The following is a 17,075-nucleotide window of genomic DNA, read 5'->3' on the forward strand; positions in this document are numbered from 1 at the left end:
GTGTTTCTCTGTCCATAATACACACAAATCCAAAAAACTGGAGGGCTTATTTTATTCCACAAGCCAAGTAATTTTCAAACAGACAAAACAGTCATTTCATTCAATGAAAATAAATGGTAACTTCAAATCTATTTTTAGCAAAATCTTTGAGTTTGTGTCAAATCACCTTTCAATGAGAGAGCAACTCGGTTTGGACATTTCACTCCATCATCTGCAGTAAATCATACAATGAAACCTAAGAAAACAATTTCTTCCAAGAGTTTTGAAGCCAACTAAGTCCTGTTCTTTTAAACATCAAAAGACACAACTAAATTCTACTTCGAGCACATGGTTTGTACATTTAATCTTTTTAAAATTAAAAGGATATTTGCTTTGTTTTACCTGTTGAGGATTTCGGTGAGTTTCACAAAGCCAGTGTAAGCCAGTTCAAATGCTCCTCTGTGCCTGGACTGTAAAAGGTACTGTTTAAAGTAATCTCCTATTTCTTTTACCTTCAAAACAAAATCAAAAATAAATATGCCATTTATGTTTACACTGACAGATGTATTTATGTCAGTAACATCATTTAGAACTCAGGTCTCGATGCCCATCCATTTAGCACCTATTATGCAACAGGTAATATTTTAAGCGTTTTATACTATCACAATTAATTCTCACAATAATTCCATGAAAAAAGCACTATTATTATCTCCACTCTACAACTGGGAAAAATGAGGCCCAAAAAGGGCAAGTAACTTATTCAAGGTCACACAGCAAGTAGATGGTAGAACTAGTACGTAAATCCAGGCAATCTGGCTCCAGAGTTGGCCATCTTTAACTGCTAGGCTAGAACTGCCTCCCTATGCCAGCTTCACAAATCTTGCTGTGTTCTCTTTGTTAGCTCATATCATTCAACACCAACAGCAAATCACACAAGGTGAGAACCCTCACACACCTAGGCCTAGGTGAAATAATTACCTTTTAGTCCCCTCTTCAAAAAAATTTTTTTTCTATTATGGTTAAAATATACATAACATAACATTTACCATTTTAACCATTTTTAAGTGTACAGTTCAGTGGCATTCAGTATATTCACTTTAGTGTGCAACCACCATCCATCTACAGAATTTTTTTCATCTTCCCAAACTGAAACTCCAACCCATTAAACAATACTTCTCAATAATTACCTTTTAGAGATATACAAATATTAATGGCCACACAAGATTTAGTGCAAAGGGCCTCCTGAAAATTGACAGGCTTCACTTTGAGTCAGAACCATGGAGTTTTCCAGAATGCTACCCAATCGCTTTCATAAATGCTGCTTTTCTCCATGCAAGTTTAAACAAATAACAAATATGACAATCTACTTTAAAGAAGACATGACTGACAATTAGTTGCTGATGAAGTTTTGTACAGCATTAACTGTTAAAGTGGTTGGGTTGATTCTACATTTATACCGTGAGATTTGGTAGCTGATAAGCTTTAGAGAATCCAGATTTTGTATAAAACTCAGGACCAAAGCTACAACTGGCTGTCTCTTGATCCAGGTCTCCCCATCAGGTCACAGAATAGTGAAAAAGCAAGCTAACCCAAGATAGCTCACGTAGGCTTATCTAGAAACAACTTCTACCTCAGCACAGTGACTGGTATTCTGCACACATTAGAGATGATAAACAGTAGAAAGAGTAGTTAAACATGTAACCATGGGCAACTGCCTCAGTCTCATCTATAAACTGGGAATAATAATAGCACTTGCCTCACAGATTGTGTATTAAAATGAGTTAATAAATCTAAAAGCTCAGCACAGGTCCTTAACTTATAAACCAATTCAGTTCAATGTGACCTCTGTCTGGATTTCCAAATAGAAAAAAGCTAAAGACATACTCTAAACTCAAAATATATATGATTATAGAAAGACGGGTGATGCATTTAGAGAAATAAGAATCAGATATGAGATCAAGAAAGAACCAGAAAAGCAGGATATAACAGAAGTTTTAAAATTCTAACAATTTAATATCCCCAGAGTGCCATGTCATGTTCTTCAGCTAGAGTTTTCAGGTGAAGATCTGATGATATCCCTAATTTTTAATATTTTTTACAAGCTACATACTACTGGTCATCAAAAGTCAAGAGTCAGGGTAAGCCTTATCATTTTACCTTCAATACGTAATTTCAGAGTCTATTTTGAACAGAATTATCAAGCACAAAATCTGAATTTAACCCCCAAGACATACCCGAAGCTCAATAACCCTACAAAACAGGACCAGAAAAAACATCAGTTAACTAACTTGTTATGACCATCATTTCTATTATTAGAGAAACAAAAGAAGATTTCTAAAAAGCTGTACTAAGGCACAAAAAATAAAAACAGGAAGTCATAGAGATGGGGTCTCTCTAACATCCTTAATCTTTTTTTAATGTTACAGGTATTAAAACATACTTCAGGAAAACAGAAATGTTACTGGTAAAGTGTTTCTCTGTGGACTTACAATCTAGTTCTTAAACAAAGATCAGATTTTCATTGCTTCCTTTACCTTAGCTCCCTTCAAAGGGGCGTAAACCAAAAAGCATATAATAATATCAAAGACCTCAGAGGTGAATGAGACCAGTGGATGGTCTCTCTTCTGAAGGGTAGACCTCAATCCTAGGTAATCCTGGCCTCAGAAAACAGAATGAGATTCTAGAGACACAAGTGAGAGGTAGACCATTTTTTTCTCATTTCATTTTGCACTTAACTTCCCAACAAACCCACCTAGGTAACACCCAGGCTTAATATGAATTTTTCCCTTTGAAGAGAGTATATTTCTATTAATCAGACAGTAAGTACTTTTTCAGCACCCTGTCAAATGCTTAGCAGCTTAGTGCTGGGTACACAAAGAACAAAACAAGATGTTTGTCCTCTGAAGGCTTTCAGAGAAAACCAATATGCTGGATGGTACCCATCAGAAGCTTAACAGCACTAAGAAATGACAGCTCTTTTTGCATTGAAATGAATAATTAGAAAAAGCTTCATGGCCAGACCTTAAACAGGATATACATGAGTGAACCAATACAGAAAAGGATAATTAACATGAGAAGAAGCTGGCATACTTGAATAAATGAACAAACATTTATTAAGTATCTGCTACCTGTCAGACACTTCACTGGGTCTTTTTACATGAATGAACACAGACTATACAGGAGAGTGATAGCAGACCTGGCTGAATGGCCTCAAGATTTCATGCTAGAAAATAGTGGAAGAAGACAGGGTTGCAAGGTAGGGATGTACCCTATCACAGTGGGTGGGAGGAGTCAATAGGGCAATGTGGTCCATGAGCAGCTAGACAGGGAACAGGGGCCATGCTGACACTCTCCCCTTGGATGATCAGACTATAGGGAACATATTTAACCCTGTAGAAACTTATGACAACAGTAGAATCAGAAAAAGAATTTCAAAATTTTATTTAAAAAATGAAAAACTCCTCTGAAAATTCAACTCGATTGCCTTTCAATCTATTAGATACCTAGCTCCTATTTAAAGTTCATAAAAACTTTTCTTTTAACATGATGTCTTTACAAAATATTTTCTTAATAAATAATATATATCTCAGAATTTCTGAAAGGCAATTAAAGTAAATATGAAAAAAAAAGGGCACTGATTTCTATTCTTAAAATGAAATTCTAATCACTATATTTTTAAGTTTAGTGTATCCTGGTTCTAACTTTCCATAAAACCTACTTCTATAGGCAAATTAACATGCTTTATGGATTTACAAGGTATAAATTTCCACAGGGGAGGACAGCTACGTGCTATGTCTCTAGGCACCTATAATTCACCAACAGACTTAACAGGGGAGTTAAATGCTCACCTAAAGCATAAAACCCACAAAGGGCACATGTAAATACATTTTTTGTTTGTCCTTTATCTAGATAGTAGAGAGAAATACAGTAGAAAAATCAAAGCTAATTCCCCTCATTATAAGTTAGTAAGTCCAAAAAGATTCAAGTATACAGGTGGGACATTTCTACAAAGAGCATGTGCAGTGGTTAAGATCTGGGATTCTGGAGCCAAGAGGGCTGAGTTCAGGAACCCTACTCAGCCTCCTTACCAATACAAGCTAATTACATAAGTAACAGAGTTCTCTCATCTGTGAAATGGGCATAAAACTAGAACCTACTTCACAGGATTATTCTGGGAAATAAATGAGATTATGCAAATAAGCATTTAGCAGAGCACCTAGCAGAGCGTAGCAATCAATATTGCTAAATGTCAATTTTTGTTTTCATTTTGTGTCATCAAGTAGTGAGACTTAATCCCTAAACCTTAATTTAAATTTTACTTTAAGACACAGCCACAACCTTAGAAATGTCAACAGGAGTTTCTAATTCCACTTTGGTTAAATGGAATAGTTTATAAAAGTTTACACTACAGTAAGATAATTAACATTTTAAACTGGACATTCTCTACTATAGTGATTTCTTACTAACACTCGGGATTTCGTGAAAGCCCAAACATTGTCCTCCTACATAATAACAAAGATGATGGTTTCCTGGTATTCAGACATCTTCCCACCAGAACGTTTATTCTTTGTTTTCTGGCAAATCCTTAACCATGTGCCATTTTAACAGTTGCCCTTTAGTCTGACTTTTTGAAATGAATTTGTTGTCTTGTATCCCCTATTACATTTCCAAGCCCTTTGAGGTCAGAGAACCACATATTCTATTTCTTAATATTCCCACAACACCCTTGTAGTAAGGCAGTCAATAAATAGTTGACTAAATGATGTAATTACATGCTCAACTTCACTTCACAGCTTAAAAATGGTAAGCTGCATTCAGCACAGTTCAATGAATACTTACTCATAATTTCTAAAAAATAAACTTTGGTAAAAGAAAATACAAAAGGTAATTTCTTTAAGACTGACAAATGCTAATAAACATACATCCCACTTATAGTTCATTAACAAAAATCTAAAACAGTAACAAAAGGTACTGAGGGAACATATAAACCCAGTTAGCCATGTACATCATGAAAATTACAACAGAATCTAAAGAAGAAGTTTTTTAAATTGCTCATTTCTAATAGGTGGTAATTATTTTTAATCATGTGATTTCTGTGGCAATAATTCCTAGGAAGCGGAAAGCAGATACATTAAAAAAAAAAAACTACCCAAAAGCTTCTTTTTAGGAATATTAGGGGAAATATATAAACATATGAACTGATAGTCCAGGTAGAGGAAGTTTAAAAAAATCAGTAGCTACTGGGTATCCGATATCCCATGGAAAGAGGACCAACAATGTATCAAGCAAAAGCTCTGCATCAGCAAAGCATCCAGCTTGAAACCCAGACACACACCAGTCAGGAAGTTTGTGAGATAAGGTTGCATGCACTGCTCACTCTTTAACGGTCTCGACTTACATCCCTCAAAGCTGGTTTTATCTCTGCCTCTCGGACAGGGACATTATGAAAGAACCTTTCATAATGTGATTACAGCGCAGGAGAAGGGTCAGACATGCCTCTGAATGAACACATTTTCTTCTTGATGAAGTCGCAGAGGACACACTCCTTCACAAGCAATCATCTAAGGGAATGGATCATTTGCTATAAAGTTCAGTAGCAAGTTGCCTTACTGTCCTGTTGCTTGCAAAAATCTGGTTGGCTATGGGAAGCTGGGGAAATTAAATTTAAAGAAAAATTAAATGAGCCATTCAGAACAAAGGCAGCACTGTGTCATGTCGGAATACAGGCTGGGAAGCAGAAGAATCAGGTTCCTGTCCCAGAGCTGCCACAAACCAGCTTTGTGATCTTGGGCAAACCAGGTAACATCCAAGGGCTTCAGTCTCCCCTTGTGCAAGAGAGCTGGATAATATCATCTCTGTGAGCCTTCCAGCTCGAACAGTATGTGAATACAGCACTGAATACTCAGAATTATAAGCGAGCACCAGCTCCTCTCCTTGTACAGCAGCAAAAATCCCCAAATTGGAGTCTCACTACCTGCTGCCCTAGTATAAACTATACTCATGTATGGGGGACTGAAGTTGTCACCCCTTTAACAAAGGGCTGTAAAATCAGGATGGGCTTAAAGGAGCTGAGTTCCATGAGAAACCCTCTCCGTCGTCTAAATGTGAGACCTCAAATATAAAATGGCAGTAGAATCCTGTTCCTTTTTCAGTAGTGAAGGCTGAGTGGAGAGCAAGAGAAGCAACAGGCTGAACACCAGTATTTCAGGTTCCACAGAACAACTTCCTTCATCCACTGAGAGAAAAGGAAATCAAAATTTTTTTTAGGAGCATTTTAATTTTTTTAGTAAAATTTAGCATGATCAAGACTAAAGTTTTCCACAGAGGGCAGGGTTTCAATGTCAGAACAGTGCTATCACGTACACTCTTGTTCACTCACTCAGTCATTAATTTCTTCTCAAATATATATATGTGGGGTCACCACATGAATGGCGACATGGAGAAATGATTGGACCTTATTAGAATGGAAACGGATATTTTACAGAAAAACAGGATTCTACTTCTTATTCAAGAAAACAGTCATCAGAAGAGTTCTTTGGTTTATAAGAGCCTCTCTTTGTTATTGTTGTTGTTTTACAAACATCTCTTCTATTTTATATTAGTTCTCAATTTTAACCTGGATATCCCACATAACTTCATAAGATTTGGGTGCTCTGTAAAAGGTGTCAGGACGAAATGATTTTCACAGGAAGCTTTCAGGTCTTCCTCAGTTATAGTAAAAGTAAAATATGTTTTCCTTAATTTTGTTTTTAAACACTGGCCAACAAACCTAAAACACTAGATGTTTTAACTTGTCCTTGAAAAGTTGAGAAGTCAAGGGGCTCTAGCCCATATTTACTTCTTAGTGAGATGGTGAACATCAGTGAAGTAATCATTAATCAGCAAAGACGCTGGCACTGGCACTCCAGCCAGTCACCAGTAAGGACTGCAAGTAACTCTAGGACACTAACGCCTGTTTGATTTGGAAGAGAATAAGGAACATAATGAAGCCGGCAGTGTTCTGTTCCCCTCTGCCGTTCTCTGTCTCAGAGCCTTGCAACATCACAAGCCCAGCTGTTAACCAGATGCAAACACATAAGCCGCAGAGAGTGTGAGAATAAAAATATTAGCATTATTTCCATGGAACTGGTCACATGGTTATTACAGAAATAATCAGCATTAGCATACTACAATATTTGTTTTGTTCTTAAATGTCATAACACCCTATGGGAGAAATTATCTTTATTTGAAAAAGGTTAAAAATGAAAGTACATGTTATGTATCTTTGCTGGAAAATGGTGGGAAATGGATTTGTTGAAACCATATGGAAAGGAAGAGGGAATCAATTAAAAACAGAAATCTAATAAATCTAAAATATTTCCAAATGAAATGCTTGTGGTAAGCTAATTTCTTATAAACACTGCACTCAAGTCACTTGAACAGTTCCAGATGGAACTAACTTTGTGGTCTTAAAATAAAAGTCAGCCAAAAAAACCAAAGTAACTACAACTTTATCATCAGTGTAGAGGGAAACATGAGATCCATAATCAACCAATATATAAAGAAAAAAGTATATATATATTTTTTTTCTTTTCAAAATTTAAGAGGTTTGTGGAGTTTTACTAAATAGACAATTTCATTTACATTTGAATTTTAAGTTTGTGTGTGTTAAATGGAGAAATAAAAATTCAAATGTTAATACTGAAGTTAAAAGTGAGGTAAAAGCTATCATTATTTATATAACTTAGAAAAATAAAAACATTTCTAAAAATGACAAAGTTGGGAAATGGATTGCAAGATCCAATTCCTATACTTTAATGAACTTTCTTCAGTTGACATCTGTAAGATTTTATTCAGAAAAATGTTTAAAATTTTTTTTAAGTTATTAAAAAATTTTTTTTAAGTTATTTTACTTTTAAATAAAAGTTTGTGATTTATGCTTTGACCAGAAATTATACCAGGTGGAACAAACAGCTACCCTACCTGTTCCACTGTCAATAATCCATCAGGAGATTCTGGCACAGACCGCATGGGTAGAAGCTGGCACAGTGAGCCTAAGAGTAAAGCGACTTCCTTCATGCTTCTCCAACAACATACCAGCACCATCTGAGCAGTTACGTCACATGTTTTTCCTTCTTTACCTTAAAAAAAAAAAAAAAAAAAAAAAGATTGCAACACTAGACACTTGATTACTCACATCCCAGGTTTCTTAGAACAAGCTTATTCATAATTTCCCCAAGAATAATCTGCTTGAACAAACCAATTTGTCATATGCTATATTTATTCAGGAGAAAATAACATTTGTTGGGCATGTGTTATGGGTAGGAATCACAGTATTTAATATACTATATTCAAAATAAATTTAAAAATAAAACACAATATTATTCTAAAACCGAAGTCTAACCTTTGGAAGTTAATGAAACAAACTTTTCCTGCCTCTCAGTCATCCATAAAATATGACTATAATAAATATATTTTATTATTTGTTTTGCTGAGGGTGGCTGCTATGTCAGTAAAAGAATAGGATACGATTTTTCTTTCAAAGGAAAATACAAATTCTCTTTCAAAGTATATTTAAATTCCATGGTCAATTAGCTACAAGAATCCTTACTCTCTTTTTCTAGCTTTAGAAATATTTTAGTACTGACATTAAAAAAAAAAAATCCAAAACAAACTATTAAATTTAAAATGTAAGTTAACAAAATAACCTTTTTAACGTAATCCCATTTGTCTTTTAAAAGGCCTCTAAACTCAAAGGATAAATGTACATACACTTAAATACATAAAATTGGTCTGAAATGATGTACACTAAAGAGGGATGAAGTAGGATTGAGGAAGAAATAAGGAAATGAAAGAAAACATTAATTTGTTTTTAATTCATATTTATCTCTGTATTATTTGAAACTATTACAAGCATACATTTGTGTTATTTTGTGTAATTAAAAAAAAAAATCATAAGGAGAAACTTTTACAAGACAATATCCCCATCTAGTGGAGAATGTAGAATATGTTATAAATCAATAAGATATTACTGCTTCTGATGACTTTTTACAGCATTATAGAAAATTATAAAAGAACTAATGAGAAAACAAACAGTAAGAATTTGAATTCTGGAGGCCTGGTACAACAGAGCAGCTCACATTTCTCTGAGTCATAAATTTGTTTCCTTTAAAAGGCTGTTTGACTGACTACGAGGACTCTCACAACATCGAACCATAGTGCTGGGAGAGGCAGACTGCTCCCCAAACCCAAGTTCACTGTGCATCACTGTTCCTACATCACCTGGCTGTCAAGACAGGTTTCAGCACTCAAAGGCTTTTTTGCCGAAGCACCTTATACACTGCACTGGTGAACACCATTTTCTGGTAAAGTCTTATAAACTCACTCCCCAAAATAAATCATTTATAAGCTCAAAACAGACTTTATTTTCTAGAAGTGTACTACACACATTTGCAGCCTCTGATTTACTATAGAAAAAGAGCATTTTGCACATTTTATTTGTCACTTAAATACCGACTACAATACTGATTTTATATATACCTTTGATTTCTGCAGAAGTATCAATATTCGGTACACTGGCACTCAAGTCCTCCAAATCAAAGCTATCACATTCTTTCAAAATTTTAGCTTGATTGAAATAATCATTAGTATCTCGGGGCTGAATCTCATTCAGAATCGTCTGCAAGCGGCTTGCTGACTCTGAGGGAGAGAGATGAGATTATGTAAAACCCCAGTTCCACATCACATGAAGACTTCCCTTGGGGGTATTTGCCCTCAAAAATTCTGTAATTTTCAGTACTTGATAATTAGCACTATAAGAAGGGACTCACAGGATGGATAATGTGAAAATTATTTATATAAGGTGTTCATGACACTTAAGTGTACTTTCAAAATATGGTGAATATTTTAAATAGGGTGAAGATTGGACAAAAAAGCACAACAGAAACTGTCCACAGACAAAGGATGCCATCTCCCTTACATTGCTTTTCTCAGTGTTGTCTAAGAATCTCAAATACAGTGCTCAAATAGATGAAGGAAGAGCAATAAACTTCAATAAATTTTGATTTAAGAGGTAAGAAACCCCACCACCAACAAAAATAATCTTTTATGGCCCAGGAATATCATGAAAACTCCATATTTGGCTTTGAAATGCATAAGTAATATACTGCTTTCTAAGTTAGATTTCCAGTCCTAGTATTATATTAAACTTCATTTTTATTTTTTTAATTTTTTATCATTATTTTTTTTTTTTGCGGTACGCGGACCTCTCACCGTTGTGGCCTCTCCCGTTGCGGAGCACAGGCTCCGGACACGCAGGCTCAACGGCCATGGCTCACGGGCCCAGCCACTCCGCGGCATGTGGGATCTTCCCGGACCAGGGCACGAACCCGTGTCCCCTGCATCGGCAGGCGGACGTGCAACCACTGCGCCACCAGGGAAGCCCTAAACACAATTTTAATCTCCTGCTTCTGGCCTTACCAGACATCTCCACTTGTGTACCAGCCACCTCTACTTCAAGTCCTGTAAGATCAATGGTTACCTCTTTACTGCTGCTGCAGATGAAAATAACCTACCAATTATCAAGTGCTAGTGAGGTCAGCATCTCCCCAGTTAGTTTTAAGGGTCCCTGGTGTCTTTGTCTTGCAGGGGGTTGAGCCCAGGAATGAGAACAGAGGGTGCTGCTCACTTGGGGCCTTTTGAGGGAACCCTGTCGTAATTGTCCCTGCGTTTCAGGGAGACAGCAGAGTAGCTGGGCTGGGAGAAGGGAGATTAGAAGGGGGAGTCTCCATAACTAATGCCTTCGTCTGTGCTAGCCAGTCTCTATCCACCCACTCCAGTCTGCCATCAGTGGCAAGAGTCTAGTGTTTATTTTGTAGAAATACTTCATCCTTCTTTGAAGTTCTTTTCGACGGCGTTATCTTAAAGAAGCATATTATAGAAACAAAAATTCCCTTGATTTAACACATTCATTTTGACGCTGGAGAGCAAGTGTTTCAACCAAAAATTTCTGAACGTCTTAAGTGTCTTTTAGGCCGTTGGTTTTCTGAATTTCTCCTTATCAAAGTGAGTTTATTATTTAAGACTGTGACAAATGTGATTGTACAGGGACAGCCAAAGTCGTCATCATCAGATTGAATTGCTCTTCTCTAAGCAGCCTTTTTTTTTTTTTGCGGTACGCAGGCCTCTCACTGTCGTGGCCTCTCCCCTCCGGACGCGCAGGCTCAGCGGTCATGGCTCACGGGCCCAGCCACTCCGCGGCTTGTGGGATCTCCCGGACCAGGGCACGAACCCGTGTCCCCTGCATCGGCAGGCGGACGTGCAACCACTGCGCCACCAGGGAAGCCCTAAACTTCATTTTTATTTCTTAGTAAGCACTCGCTGGATTAGGAAATGTAAACTCCACGAATGCAAGACTTTGTTCACTGCTCAACTGCTAGTGCCTAGAACAGAAACTGGGTCATGGCAGAGGTTCAGTAACATGGGCTGAAGGAATTTATGGGTGACTAGGTAATAAAGAGCTAGGCAGGCTCAGATTTTGAAAGAAAATAACAACAAGTAATCATCTGAAACCAATTAACAAATCAAAGAATGGGTTATTTACTGTATACCTATTATACACACTTATATTTTAGGTATTATGGGAAATACAAAGACCCAAACTGCTATCATAATGGTTCAGCCAACATCTTATGTTCACTTGTGGCTTCCATGAAATTTTGTCAAAAACAAGTTTTGACAGCCATGAGAAAGTAACACTGGCCCAAAAAGAAACCATAGAAAGACTAAGAAAAAAGAGAGGGGTAACCAGAATAAAATTTTAAGAACCATTTTTGTGGCTTTCAGGGGAAACTTTTTTCAAAGAATTCAGAATGCATGGCAGAGAACATGGGAAAGACATAAGAAAAATGGAGACAACCAGAGGAAAAAAGAAAAGGCAAAATTAAGGAAAAGTTAGTGGACCACAGACAGTTTTTGAGACTGACAGATATTTTAAAACTTTAATAACACAAAATTTTAGCATACTCTGAAGGCCCTACCCACAACAGGTGACAAACATTCAAGACTTCTCATCCAAAATATATTGGCATTGCCTGATCCAAATATTAGCTATCAGACTGGATGTTCTTTATTCCTATGCACTGTTTAAGTAGGAAAACTAAACCAACAAATTTTAGTATTTAGACTATCAGCCAAAATAAATCTATAACTGTATCTTAGTATCATGAACCACCACCAACCTTCCAACTCATTTTTAGTGAAGAACAAAACGTAACATTTTCTAGTTGTGTGCAACCACACAACTTTAGATTAATTATCGGCCAAAGTATTGTATTGTATGATGCAGTGTGTGTTTATGATTTACTCAGTATGTTTTTAATATAAGCCTCTCATTTGCACTCAAAAATGCATTCACCAACTTTATTTCAACACCAAAATATAAATTTACTTCATGATTTTTCTAGGTGTTCAAAGGAACGTTCCTGTTAGTATATATACCTTTAACAGCCAATCCCTTCTGGCCTGTTGTAGTACAGATCCAGTAATCCCCTCACACTGTCCCTCTCCATCCCACCTGGGATCCCCAACCATCAACAACTTCAGAGCTCCTCCTTCTGATGTATCGCCAGGAGGTCAATAGTAGCCTAAGACTACATCATAATACCTACGTCATTCACCTCACTTCACCTCATCACACAGGCATTTTATCATCTCACATCAACACAAGAAAAAGGGTGAGCACAATGTAGTAAGATTTTTTGAGAGAAACAGAGAGAGACCATATTCACATAACTTTTATTACAGTATACTGTTATAATTATTGTTACTATTGGTTATCACTGTTAATCTCTTACTGTGCCTAATCTATACATTTTAACATAAGTATGTATGTATAGGAAAAAACATAGTATGTATAGGGTTTGGTACTATCTGCACTGTCAGGCATCCACTGGGGGTCTTGGATCATATAGCCCTCAGATTAAGAGGGAACTGCTGTATACACATACCACCAAGGGCATCCCAGGCACTGAATTTAGTTCCCATACTTTCAGGAATTGTTCATTCATTCTAACAACTATTGATAGTGTACCTCCTTCTGCCAGGCACTGTGCTAAAGCACAAGGGAGGAAAACAGACAAGATTCCTGTTAAACTGCAACAACTCCATGAAGGAGAAATCTATGGGAAGGGGAGAATGCTAAGAGACAAGACTGGTAAGGTAGCAGGAGCAAAACTATTACAGGACCTGGTCACTAACGTATTTTAAATAGAAAGGAAGAGGGGGTAGGCAGAGCACAGGGTTAAGTAAAGATTATGTGTAACATGACAGATTATATGACTAGAAAAGATTACTTTGGATGTGGTAAAAAGGAAATGGAAGGAGATAAGAGTAGATGTGGGGAAACAAGAGAGGATAAAAGCCTACAGTAAGGTAAGAAGATGCAGATAAAAGAAAAAGAGATTTGAAAGCTATTTAAGGGGCACCACTGAAAGAACGTGGAGACAGGCTAGATATAAGGAGCAAAGGGGAGATGTCAAGCAGCCCTAGGCTCCTGACTTGCATAAACAGGTCTCTGGTAGGGCCATTTGCAAAGATACAAGGGTTGTGAAGGAAAAGACAGATGAAAGTTCATGAGTTCAATTTTGGGCATTTTGACTATCTCCTCCAATTTTTTTTTTTTTAATTAAATGGTCTTTGTATGTCCAATGGTCTTAGCCTATTCAGATTTCTAACAAGTTGCCTTCTCTGACTGAACCCCATCAGCTGCTCTCTAATTTATACTGCCTGCCAGAATACAACCCTCGTAGGCTGTATTCTGAAATGACATATTATAAAACCCAATTTACCCCAGAGGAGGAAGTACCTTGCTGATCACCTGGCTATTTATTTATTTATTTTGGTTATTTTTTCATAGCTAAAAATATTACTAAAAAGGCAGAAATATCACTAGTCATAATAATAATTTATTTTCCCTCTATTTAGCCTCTGTATCTCTCTGAAGAAATGATTAGGGGAAAAAACAGTAATTCTAGTTTTCTTCATTTAGTGACCTGCATCAGTGTCCATGGGGATGAGGCCTTCTGGGGAGGAGCTCTGAATAACGGGAGACACCACTGCAGAAAGCCTGTAGGACGTCACAAGGAGCTTCTCCACCACGGGTCTCCACTCACTCACCAACTGCAGGCTGCTGCAACAAGGACATTAGGGTAATTTACACTAAGAGCAAAAATCACATTTTCAAGATGAAATTAATAGACAAAAAGGGTCAAAAGAATTTGGGTTTCAAAATCGTGCAATTTATGAAATATTTAAGACATAAAAATACGTGTATATATGGTTTTCTTAAAAAAATTATTTATTTATTTTTGGCTGTGTTGGGTCTTTGCTGCCGTACACGGCTTTCTCTAGTTGCGGTGAGCGGGGGCTACTCTTCGTTGCAGTGCGTGGGCTTCTCATTGCAGTGGCTTCTCTTCTTTCAGAGCACAGGCTCTAGGCGCACGGGCTTCAGTAGTTGTGGCTCGTGGGCTTCAGTAGTTGTGGCTCACGGGCTCTAAAGCACAGGCTCAATAGTTGTGGCACACAGGCTCAGTTGCTCCGCAGCATGTGGGATCTTCCCGGACCAGGCTCGAACCCGTGTCCCCTGCATTGGCAGGCAGATTCTTAACCGTTGCACCACCAGGGAAGCCCTATATGTACATTTTTAAATCTAATTTTTAATTACCTTTAAGGCAATATGTTCCTTTCCCAGGACACATTCCAATAAGAGTTTAAAGCTCAAAAGTGAGTACTGAGGAAAGAGCAGGGGGGGGATATACTTACTTTAGAGCTAGCTTCCGCAAAGCTCCTGTTATACAGTGGACCCGCCCGTACATTGGAAACGATGCTGCTGCCTGAAGCAGAGAATTTTCAGCCCGAGATACTTCTTCCTCAAGATTTTCCAACAAGCATTTGATAACTAGAAAAAGCAAAAAAAAACCACCAAAACCAACCAAAATAACACCAGTTTAAAAACACATTTACAAATTTGTGCACAGCAGAACAGTTCCCACAAAAGCACCCAACTCAGTTGAACTTTATACTAGAGATTTTTGAATGAAAAAAGGGATCTTTCAAGGTTATCCAGCCTGTTCTCCATTTCCAGTTAAGGTAGTACTGTGTCTTTGCCCTAACTTCCTGGATCCATTTACAGCATTCATTCTGGATCATTTCTCCTAGACATCCTCCATCTGGGTTATCAGACCCCAGGCCCATGTGCTATTTGGACAGATTTTAAAAAACAATGGCTTTACTGATATATTACTCATATACCATACAATTTATACACTTAAAGTGTACAAGTCAAGGATTTTTAGGGTATTCACAGCTATGTGCAACCACCACCACAGTCAATTTTAGAACATTCTCAACCTCCTCCCCTCAAAAAAGCCTCACCCATTATCAGGCACTCCCCTCCCCGCACCTCTCACCTTCCCCAGTCCTAGGCAACCACTTAAGCATTTTCTGCCTATTCTGGACATACCATAAAAACGGAATCATACAATATGTGGCTTCTTTCAAAGTTCATCCATGTTGTAGCATGTATTAATATTTCATTACTTTTAACAGCTCAGTAACAGTCCATTGTATGGATATACCACATTTTATTTATCCATTTATCAGATGATGGATATGTGAGTTGCTTCCACTTTTTGGCTATTATGAATCATGCTGCTATGAACATTCATGCACAAGTTTTTGTCTGGACATAGTTTTCATTTTTCTTAAGTATATGTCCATTATGGACTGAATGTTTGTGTGTCCCTGCCTGTCTGCCCACAAATTCATGCTGAAACCCTCACCCTCAATGCAAGGAAATTTAGAGGTGGAATCTTTAGGAAGTAATCAAGTTTAGCTGAGGTCATGAGGGTGGGACCTCCATGATGGGATAAGTGTCCTTATAAGAAGAGGAAGACAGACCAGAGCTTGCTCTCTCCTCCATGTGAGCACAGACTGAGAAGGCTGCTATCACAAACTAGCAAAAGGGTTCTCACCAGGAACCAAATCTGTTGGCACCTTAATCTTAACCTCCCCAGCCTCCAGAACTGTGAGAAATAAATGCCTGTTGTTTAAGCCACCCACTTTATGGTATCTTGTTATAGCAGCCGGAGCTGATTAAGACAATGCCCAAGAGAGGAACTGTGGAGTCATATGGTAATTATATGTTTAACCTTTCAAGAAACTACCAGACTGTTTTCCAAAGGGGCCAGACAATTTTACATTCCCATCAACAGTGTATAGGAGGGACTTCCCTAGTGGTCCAGTGGGTAAGAATCTGCACTCCCAATGCAGGGGGACCGGGTTCGATCCCTAGTCGGGGAACTAGGGAACTGCATGCACATGCATGCAGCATATGGCGTGCAACTAAGAGTTCACATGCTGCAACTAAGAAGCCCGCGTGCCGTAACTAAGACCTGGCGCAGTGGGTGGGAGGGAAGGAGGGAGGGAGGGAAGAAGGAAGGAAGGAAAACATAGGGCAGTAATTACATGGTAGGAGGAGGGAGCTAGGATAAAGAAGAGGCTTCAAAGTTATGGGTGCTGTTGTAGCAATACTTCTTAAGCTGAGTGTTATTACCCAGCTTGGTGACAAAACTTGTGAAATTTTTATATTATTACTATTAAAATCCTATATATATATATTTAAATATTCTTTGTATGTTTGAAATATTTCAAAAAGTTTTAAAATCTTAAATTTGAAAGCCTTTACAAGAAGTATGAACTCTCCAGTTCACCCCAATTGCAGACCTCTTCTTACCATCTTATCGGGGTCTCCTCTGGAATCCAGCCCTGAAGCAATTAGAGTTCGGCACGTGTCATGTTTCATGGCACTGTCATCTCTCTATCCCCAGCTCTATGGCCACATTTCCACCAGAACTATCGATGGCCTCCTAATTTTCTCCCATTATTAGTTCTCTTTTTCATGGCTTTTTCTACTATCTTGGAGAGAATAATTGTCAACTCTCTTGCAACATCTGACCTCTGTTTTGTTTAATAAAAATCTCTATCTATCCTTATTTCTAGTACAATTCCAAAATGAAGATTTACTAGGATAAAATTAACTACATGAACCCCCAACAAAT

General features: G+C 37.6%; 1 protein-coding gene across 6 annotated transcripts in view; it reads right to left on the minus strand.

Moving 5' to 3' along the window:
- The window catches only part of THADA (THADA armadillo repeat containing), a 305,797-nt gene that overhangs the window by 240,581 nt on the left and 48,141 nt on the right, over window positions 1-17,075 (minus strand). For 5 of the 6 annotated variants that reach the window (XM_007128982.4, XM_007128981.4, XM_028496750.2 and 2 more), the window contains 5 exons: window positions 14,779-14,914; window positions 14,010-14,146; window positions 9,499-9,657; window positions 7,942-8,099; window positions 382-491 (listed from right to left, as the gene is read on the minus strand). In XM_007128982.4, the coding sequence (XP_007129044.2) occupies window positions 382-491; window positions 7,942-8,099; window positions 9,499-9,657; window positions 14,010-14,146; window positions 14,779-14,914 (700 nt within the window). The remainder of the gene's footprint in view (window positions 1-381; window positions 492-7,941; window positions 8,100-9,498; window positions 9,658-14,009; window positions 14,147-14,778; window positions 14,915-17,075) is intronic. The other variant, XM_028496748.2, reaches the window with a different exon arrangement.

This window comes from Physeter macrocephalus, chromosome 12 (assembly GCF_002837175.3).
Source record: "Physeter macrocephalus isolate SW-GA chromosome 12, ASM283717v5, whole genome shotgun sequence".
NCBI lineage: Eukaryota > Metazoa > Chordata > Mammalia > Artiodactyla > Physeteridae > Physeter > Physeter macrocephalus.